The 9,962-nt window shown below is 44.9% G+C and overlaps 1 protein-coding gene across 1 annotated transcript in view; it reads right to left on the reverse strand.

Annotated features, from left to right (window-relative positions):
* Nucleotides 1–9,005, reverse strand: part of PYR4 (pyrimidin 4) — a 29,409-nt gene extending 20,404 nt beyond the window's left edge. The window contains exons 1-6 of the mRNA XM_086506038.1: nt 8,870–9,005; nt 8,592–8,773; nt 8,087–8,223; nt 7,828–7,993; nt 6,557–6,673; nt 6,314–6,474 (exon numbers count right to left, since the gene is read on the reverse strand). Of these exons, the coding sequence (XP_086362164.1) occupies nt 6,314–6,474; nt 6,557–6,673; nt 7,828–7,993; nt 8,087–8,223; nt 8,592–8,773; nt 8,870–9,000 (894 nt within the window). The 5' untranslated portion in view covers nt 9,001–9,005. The remainder of the gene's footprint in view (nt 1–6,313; nt 6,475–6,556; nt 6,674–7,827; nt 7,994–8,086; nt 8,224–8,591; nt 8,774–8,869) is intronic.
* Between the last annotated feature and the right edge of the window lie 957 nt (nt 9,006–9,962).

Here is a 9,962-nt window from a genome sequence, read left to right on the forward strand (position 1 = left end):
GCCAAAAGCTCTTTCTCATATATCTATGCTGTCATCTCCGGCCTAGAGAACAATCGGCTCTCGTAAGCAATGACATGGCCTTCTTGCATCAAGACCGCACCCAGACTACGACCACAAGCATCGCAATATACTTCAAATGATTTCTGCAAGTTCGACGAAGTCAAAACTGCTCCCGTAGTCAATTTCTCTTTCAATGTCCGAAAGGCAATCACCTCTGTGGATCCCCATGAGAAAGGGACTCCTTTCCGTGTCAAGATATACAAAGGGGAAGCAACCTCTGCAAACTTTCGTATGAACTGCCTGTAGTACGAACACAATCCCAAGAAGCTTCTAACTTCATGGACATTCTTCAAATCGGACCAACACGGATAGTCTCTATCTTGGCCGAATCCACTTGCACTCCTGCTGCTGAGACAAAGTGTCCCAAAAAGTGCATCTCTGAAGCAGATGATCTCTGTGTTCTGCCTCATTCTTGGAGAAACAATGATATCATCAAAGAAAGTACCAACAAATAGTCTGTACTCTCGAAAAATCCCGTCCATCATCCGATTTAAATGTCACAGGAGCATTGGTTAAGCCAAAAGGCATCACCAAAAAACCTGAAATAACCCAAAAGTCGTCCGAAAGGCTGTCTTGTAGACGTCTCCCGGTGCGACTCGGATTTGATGATATCCACTCTTCAAGTCAATCCTGCTAAAGCACGAGGATCCCTGTAACCTGTCGAGTATATCATCGATCCTAGGAATCGGAAATCTATTCTTGATGGTAATTTTGTTGAGAGCGCTATAATCCATGCTCATTCTCCAAGATCTGTCTTTCTTCAAATCCAACAACAGTGGAGAGCAATACGGTGAAGTACTATGCTGGACAAGACCCTTTTCCAAGAGGTCTTTCACTGGGTTCATAATCTTTTCATTCTGTACTCGGCTCACACGATTCGGTGGCCGGTTCGGTGGCGTGCTTCCAGGTATCAGGTCAATGGTCTGATCTTCAGGCCCTCTGGAAAACAATCGGCATGAGTGTGGAGAAAAATCTTGGCGTTCTTTTGATCAAGTCAAAACATATTCAACCTTTATCCACCGTTCAGTTCTCTCCCAAAAGAATGAGTAAAGAAACTGAAGTTCATCAAGTACAATCTCTAAGCCCTTCATTTATCAAAGTCGCTTTCTCGGCCCGGTAGTCAACCACAGCGTAGTTCTTGTGGGTATACGGGATCCTCAGTAGAACGTCACTCACGTGCCCTGAACACCCCTGTCATTGCAAACAAAGTTTACCAATGCTCGGTGTAATGGCAACATCCCATCCGGGTGCCAGTCGAACTACCTCCGCCTGTGGCGTCAGTCTGTCGGGTGTAATTCCAAATCGAGCCGCCAATTCCACGTGAAAAGAAGTTTGCCTTGGCTCCTTCAAAAGAGCTTCCTGATCCTTCACTTTGCCCCAAAAGCGGCAAAGTTTGTACTTTCATTCATTAGATTCGGTGCAGGTCCCACGCCATGTGGTACCAGTTTTGCTTTTCTATCTGCCTTTTCTACCACGTTCCTCAGCTGCTCTCGAACTCTCAGGCCTGTCGTCGTCTTTATCATTATGTTCTTTCTGTGCCTTTTTAGGGCACTTCGCGGAGATATGTCCATGTTCCCCGCATCCAAAGCACTTCCCCTCTCTGATGAAGCGAGCTCTCTCCTCAGGAGTAAGCTTGGGTCGTGCATCCTTTTTCTCTAGGTTGCTCTTTTTCTTTCTACTTTCATTGCCAGAAGTTTGTTCGGCTCGTTGTGTCATGGCCTCATCTGTGGGTAGGTCAAGCTGCCAAAGTGAATGGCAAAGCCCCGCTTCGCATGACTCATCAACTCCTGAATAGAAGCTGACTTTTGTTCCAAGCAATGATCTCGGATCTCTGTAGGTAGACCCAAGGTAAACCGCTCAATCTGTTCTCTGAACGAGATCTTCTTGAATGAAGAGGCGGGTAGAAAAGAGCTCCAGAATCTTTCACAAGAAGCATTGATTGTATCTTTCTTGGTCATCCGAAGATGGTTCCAAGCAGCTCCTATATCTCGTTCATATTCTTGCGTCAACCAAGAAGAAATAAAAAGCTTCTTAAATTTCAGCCATTTAACTGGCGCAATCTTGTTTAAAAGAAGCGTGGATCACCAAGTACGAGCATTCCCCTTAAAGTAAGAGGCAGCTCTTCGAATCTTGGAGTGCTCTGAATAGCGTCCTCCCGCAAAAGCAATGTCCAACTGTTGTATAAAAGACAAAGCCTTCGAAGCATCTCAGTATCCTGAAAAAGTATCAAACTTGATCGAGTGGCCACCTTCCTTAAACTCTCTGACTTTCTTGCTTTTATCTTCGAGAAAGTCATATTGGTTGGCTTTGTAAAAATTCTTCTTGTTCGCATAAAAGTTTCCGTCATCGGAATCTGAGTTGTCTGTAGACGAGTCCTCAGTAGAACTGTCAGTCTCTGGGCGAGATGTAGCCTTCTTTGCCTTTTTCTTGCCTTTTCCGAAGCTTTGTTTCTTGCTTCGCTTCTTCGCTCGAATCTGAAGAGCTAGAAGAACTGTCGGGTGAAGAAGAAGAAGAAGAAGAAGAAGAAGAAGAACTGGGTACTCCTTCAAATCGAACACGCTTCTTCCGTTTCTTTGCCTTGTCAAAAGTCGACTGACGACCCAAATATCCTGGGAAGTCGGTGCTTTTTTTTCTACTTTTTGCCGTGCTTTTTGGCTTTCTTTTGCGCGTCAAAAAGCTGAGCAATCCGTGCATCAACCACATCTTGTAATTCCTTCTCTGAATACTATTTGTGATCAGAAGGTTTCTTGAGAGCGGGTTTCAAGGGTGGTGTAGTGGTTTTCTACCACTACGCATGCACTTCCTGAAAAGAAGTCTCGCTCATATATTTTGCCAATTTCGGATCCTTTGCAAAACTGAGCATCATCTTTGTTGCATCGCCGATCAATTGACGACGCTTCATCTCTCTTTGCTCCGCCTGAGTAGGTCGAGGCGGGCCATACTCTCTACCGAAATCTTCGTTGTGATCCCTCGCCGCATCTCCAAATGCAGAGGGAGTCGACTTATCCTTGCGAGAAGCCATAGGTGCCGCGGAAAAGAAAATTGGGGATCAGATTTCTCGTAGAAGAGAAATCGGCCGTGCTCTGATACCACTTAACAGACTTGGACACTCCAAGTCAAGAATCAGTCGTCGCAACAGCACCAAATAACCACTTTAAAACAATTCACAGATCACAATAGATTTACACTGGCCCGACGGAGTTCCGTGCCTAGAGATATTGGCCCCAAAGACTGGCGCCCCTTTCGGTATTTCTTTATTTATTAAAATCAATGTCAAAGAACAAAGAGCGGTTAGGGTTTCACTCTCAAACTCTACGTCCAGATGCTCTGAGAAGTGAGGCCCTCACCGCATATTTAAATGTTACAACGGATGCCCAAAAGCAGAGCCCCAAAAGCTTGAAAGCAAAAGCAGATTCTCTCTCTCTCTCAATGAGAGTAAAAATAAAGCAATTCAACTCTCTCTCTCTCTCTCATCCAATTCTTTTCGTAACAAAAAGCCAAAAGCTGGGATTTGCGTCGCTCAAAAATAATAATAAAAATTTTATTAAAAAAAATTTCCCACCTCCGCGATTTTCGAAAATTAGGGTTTCTTGCAGAAATTAGGGTTTGCAGGAATTTTAGGGTTTCTGGCAAAAATTGGGGTTTCTGCTGTCGATAGCCACGTCATCACTTTGTGACAGTTGTCGATTAATCATGGTCTGAGATTGGAATGATTGTTGAATGTGATTTGTCATGTGATGGCCTATGATGTCAAGTGATGTCCTTTGATGTGACTATCGATTGGTACATGTACTAGATGTGTTGTTCCTAGTGCACTAAGAGTCAATGTTTGCTAACACAGTTTATAGCCTCTGTCGATTACGTAATCGAGGGCGATTACAATGCTTTCAAGAGGGGGGTATGTCACAAACTGGTGACATGGCATGGCCTGAACATGGGGCAGCAGAGCACCCACTCACCCCTCGGAAAAGCACGCCCGAGAAAATGCGACAGTGACACGTGGCAGATTTTCGGATTTCACGCTATGCATACTGACGTGGCACACTGTACGAACTCCCGTGATTTGCGGTGCAGATTCCGTTGAGCTGCTGACGTGGCAGAGCGTACAGAAAAGCAGTCAGAACTCTATGCATGCTGAATTTGGCAGATTTTGGGGCTAATTGCTTTATTTAAAAAGGTTTATATAATTGATTGCTTTTGGGGCTCTACTTTTGGGCATCCCTTGTAACTTATAAATAAGTGGGCAGGACCTTCACTTCTCAGAGCACCTCGACGCAGAGTTTGAGAGTGAGAACCCTCCCACTCTCTTGTACTTTGAACTCAGATTAATACAAAAAGAAATACCGAAAGGGGCACCAGTCTTTGGGGCCATTATCTCTAAGCACGGAACTCCGCCAAGCCGTGTCGAATCAAGTGTGAATTGTGTACTATTTTGAAGTGAATCTCTGCTGTGTCGCAGTAGAATCTTGACTTGGAGTGTCCAAGTTTGTTACACAAGGGACCTAGACCTGAGCCTCAACAGGCTCTAGTGCATGAGATAGTTGCCTTGTCTACTGTGACACTGCTGGCACTTGCACAATTCCATAAACCTAGGATTCTGCATCAACCGAGAAAACACATTAACAACGGCAACCAACTGTGTCCTGAACGCATCCTCGTCTAGTTGCCTAGTCATATACCCTTAACCTTGTGCAGCATTCAAATCAACAAAAGGTACAGACAGGGGTGGTCGTGGACTCTCGCTTACCTTGAACACTAGAGGAATAGCCTGTTTGTCCTGCGAATAGGAACTCTCTTCCCTGGCGTCGTTTGACTTGTTAGCCATAGTGTAATTCCAAGTTCTTGCGCTCAGTGTCTTCGCCGCAAACCAACCAAGGCTCACTCTTTAAGGAAAAAGTGATTCTGTCCTGGCGACGGAACCATGAAACCGGCCCGTAAGGTGGTAGACTTTAGCTCTCATCCAATTCTTTACTTGAAAAACTTTACTTGAACTTTACGACACAGAGTAAAACTTCACAAATAGACCTTTGAATGGAAATAACACTTCACACAAACCACTGCCTGGCAGTTAGAGCGCTACCAAGCAGACAACGACACCTGTAGGCCCAAAAGACTGGCGCCCCTTTCGGTATTTCCTGCGAGTTCCTACAAGCTGTCCCACTTTTACCGGGCTGAAAATGGCCTACTCTAGCCCGATTTTGGTAGCATAACCGCAGTAGGAGGCTTCACAGACAAAATCCCCATGCCAAAGCTAACTTTCCCGGCGCATACACACACTTTCCCAAACCTGGTGAGAATCTGTAGCACAGTGAATTCTCTGTTTTCTGGCCTGAAAATGCACCAAATCACCTGTACAGTGATCCCACCACTTTCTTAAAGCTCTTGGGGGTATTAGGGATCGGAGGAGATTTCTCGTGTGAAATCTTTCCGAATTCACCTGTACTTACGGGGGATTAGCCACTACAGTCGGCTCGTAGCAAAAGCACTTCCAAGAGAGTGTCAAGTTGCAGATGAGTGTCCAATCCCCTATGTCGGAGGAAGAGTGTGGGATGGGTCGGGTGATGAGACCGAGGGCTCAGTGGGAGAGAGGGGGAGGGGGGGCAGGTGAAGGTGGAGACGGGGTAGAGGAGTCAGAAGGCGGAGGAGGGGAGGTGGTGGGGGCGGTGAGGCTAAGGTGGAGGGGGTCTTCTCCTCAAGGGACTCCTGCTGCAAAGGGTTGAAACGATTGCCTGTCAGAACCCGATGTTGGTGGGCTGCAGGAGGTCGGCCACGTGGGCGGGGGGGGGGGGGGCAAGCCCTTCCCTGTCGACGACGGCCATGCAGCTGATGTCAGCCATCGGCTGGCTGGTCGCTTGCTTTGTCGAAGTGCCAGCCTATGTGTCCTGTCTGCTGGGATGTTCAGCCTTGGGGGCCTAAGCATGCGATGCGGGTCAAGATCTCCTGCGAGGATAGGCCTTCGCTAGGTGGCCCATCTATCTGCAAATGAAACACTACTTCGGGAGTCCCGAATACTCCACCCTCGGTCGTAGTGTCAGGTGCAACGGAAGTGTTTAAGGATTTAGCTCGGTTCTAGTACTACGCACAAACACAAGGTTACTTTACTTCACTTGAAAAGAGAAACTGAACTATTTGAGCTTCATCAAAAGAAACCAACTAACATGGTAATTATAGTAATCCATATTGTTTATAGCATACATGTTGCTCTCATGCATAGACAAAGACACATCGATTCTACAAAATGCAAGGTGTATACCTGTTCAAATACTTGTGTATAAAGTGGTATGGCTACTGGGGCATTGTATATGCCAGCACAACCACATGTGGCTTCTTTTGTATGCCTCTCATGAGGAGCACTGTCTGTACCTAGAAAGAACTGCCTGCTCCCACTGGTAACAGCGGTCAAAATTGCCTCCCCTGCATTCCAATAGTTTGTAAGCCAAACACACAAACGTTTAGTTCTGTATAGATAGTGTAATCCAGAAGACAAAAAACTTACTGTGGCTTTCACGCTTTAGGACAGGTAGGCAGTAGTTATGTGGCTGTAGCCCATCCTGGAACAATGAATTCCTGTTCATGGCAAGATGTTGAGGAGTTACTGTTGCTGCAACCATTCCTACATCAAAAGATAGAAATCTGAATTATTCTCTTATTCATAAAGCTAACACGTAACCAGAGAGGACATGTGCAATGACCTCATCTAAGTGATTACAAACAGCCGAACAGATAATGGAGACACACACACTCACACAAGAAGAAGAAGAGAAGTTTTGATGACAAAGGAGCAATCCCAAGAGAAATCAAAGATCTATCGGACGAGACTTGAACTCGAGACCTGTTACTACACTAAACGGGATAGCCAATTACCACAGTTACGTGATAGAAAGGTTATTCCTTTTTCCTCTTCTTGCTCACACACACACCAGAGAGAGAAGAAAAGGAAGACCTATATTAACGTCTCTACTGGCCAATGTGACCTATGAGACCAAACCAGTACATACAATGATAATTTCATCTCTCTTCTTAGAGAATAAAACCAAACCTGAAGCTAAAGTCTAATGACTATCTAAGGAATACATCCATACTCCCAAATATACAAGATATCATAGAAACCCGCTCTCTCCACAATCGCCTTCCTCAGAGGATGTATCTCTGTGTGGTTGAGATGCTATGGCATTCTCCGCCTGTAAACTCAAGAATAGTCCTGATCCAGTGAAAATGGGGTTACCTAGATCTCCTCCTTGGTAGACGTGGATGTCTTGCTCGACTTAGGGCCAATGCTCTATCCCAATTGACTCCTCCCGATGATGAAGGATTCTGATGGTGCGTCTCCACCGCTGTCGATGAAGCTCGTGACGTATTGGCAACAACACTCCTACTCTTAGCAAGTCTCAGCATTAAGCACAAAATGCAGCAAGTTTACTCTCCTCCAACCATTACAAATTTCAGGCCTTGTTGTGTAGCTCTTTGCATAACAAATGCAATTTTAGGAAGCCCTTTAAATTTTAACTTTGATTCTTTCATGTTTCCTGCTTGTCCTTGGCTTTGTGATATCGCCCTGAGTACTGATGCAGCACACATAAATTGGGGGCATAGCCCAACAAAAATTCTCCCAATAGGTGTTTGCTAAATAACCTTTCCAAACTATCACAACTTTTTGAGGACACCGTACATGAGAAAATTCAGCTACTAGTCAGTACTCAGGAAGAACTACCTGCGTATTTCTACCACATGTCAAAGAAATCACAGTAATTTTTATATCAAAGTCACCTTCTGGGCAGGAAGTAACAAATTGAACTGCTTCACGAGTTGTTATATGTTCCATCACGATCTTTAATTGAGGAAGCCTGCTGACAAGTGGCCGTAGAACCTTGTCGATAAAGACACTTTCGCGATCAAATACATCAACCCTCTTGTCTGTCACCTCCCCATGCACCTTAGAAAATTCAACATTCACAACACAAAAGAACTGATTTTTAAAAGTGCAAAATTTAACAGTATTACCATAGTCTTTTCACCACAAGCATACCAACAATGGTAACTGCTGCCGAATCATCTCTTCTAATGCTGGAATGCATTTCCCAAACAAGTCCGTGACTCCAGCCTGAGAATTTGTTGTAGCTCCTGCCGGGTAGAGCTTTACTGCAAATACTACCCCGCTGTCTCCTGTAATTTGTAAAATCTTGGCACAGGCTTTCTACCATGTGTTTGTACAAAAAAGTCACTAGCTTAAGCACAGACAGAGGGGTGCTACCTCAAAAAACTGATTTCTCAAGCGATTTTAGTGACTTAGATGTGCATCATGATAATAATAATGCAGAACACCAAGAAATAATTCCATCAAAAGAGTCTTGAAAGCACTCAATGAATAGTATTGTGCATAGTGCTAAGCTTTTCTTGCCAAGCACAAACCTCAACCCATATAGATAAAATTCAACACTTTTGTAGTTCTTTTGTAGTTGCTAAAGGCTATGTGCGTTCCAACGGTATTCTAGCTATTTAAAATACCATGAACTTGGCACAAAGAAACTCACTTGCAAGCCTTATCTCTTCAGCTGTAGTGTCATCGGTTAAGTACAAGGTCATCAAAGGAAGGAACAGACTATTAGGAGGCAATGCATTCATAATCCTTTCCCGATAGTCGAGAGCAGCAGACACGGTTGTTACTGGGGGTTTTAGGTTTGGCATGATGATTGCGCGCTTGAAAACTCCAGCACTACATGTTCATTGTCAGCCAATTAAAAGAAAGAAAAGTGAGGCCATGATTCCAGATACCAATCTAGTAAAAAGCAAGATAAAGAGTTAGAAGGACCTGTGTGGCAAGACGGAGCGAAGGTGATTGCCATCTCTGAGGTGTAAATGCCAGTCATCTGGTTGTGTGATCGTCAGCTGTGCAGCATTGGTGCTACCACCAACTACTGAAGCATGAAAGGCCATTAACATTATCAACTTTTAGCAGAGGTGTTTAAGTCCATGGGAGCAGATTGGGATGCCATATTGACAAGACACAATGAAAGACCCTGCACACACATGGAAGAACCTAAGGAGCTGCTGGGTTGAAAAAGAAGACCTTGTTCCAACCATCGAATGAATTAAGAAATAATTTCAGGAATGAAAAAGATGTCAATTCAACTGACAACTATAAATAATACTTTTGCAAAATCTCCATGCTGTAATAAATCCAGAAAAATTAAATAGCAGATGAATCAGAGGCGCAATGAGAAAAACTTCACAGGGCATGCAGTGAACTGAGAAGGCGTGGAGACTGTAGATCGGGTGGCATGCAGCGCTGTCCACGTTTCTGCAGCGAGTGGTGGCAACGCATGGGCATCATATGGAAGCCATGCACTCATCTTGCAACACCACTTTTTTTTGAAGCGAGACCTAGCAGCAGGTCACCCCATGGGCATCACACCACACTACAAAGTTGTGCATTTCATGCATTCCAAGGGACATGATCGCAGTGCAGCCTTCCTAGTGCAACCCATTGCAGGCATAAAATTCCCTGTGCAAGATGCTGAGCGAACAAATAATATTCAGAATTCCTACCCTATGATGATGTGCAATGAATATTTGTGCACTGACAAAAAGGTAATTCATTGTCGCTTTCCTGCATACTGTGTTTCCCGCAATGAAATGAGCAGCATGCAGTCTGAGAAGACAACAGAGGGGCGGCACTCTGCAAGCTTAAAACCCATACCTGAACCTGGTTGAGAGCACAGGAAAGTGCCGTCACATTCAAGACAACTCGGAGAGCAACCACAGGAGGCACCCGTCGACCACAGGGAGGCAAGCGAGGCAAACCGGGAAAGCCTTCTAATTTTTTGAAAAGGGCGATCCCACAGCTGTAAACGGGCACCTCAGCATGGTTATCAGCTAACGTCCTTGCCCGTTGTACACACCGC

Source organism: Adiantum capillus-veneris, chromosome 29 (assembly GCF_014529385.1).
Source record: "Adiantum capillus-veneris isolate H3 chromosome 29, ASM1452938v2, whole genome shotgun sequence".
NCBI lineage: Eukaryota > Viridiplantae > Streptophyta > Polypodiopsida > Polypodiales > Pteridaceae > Adiantum > Adiantum capillus-veneris.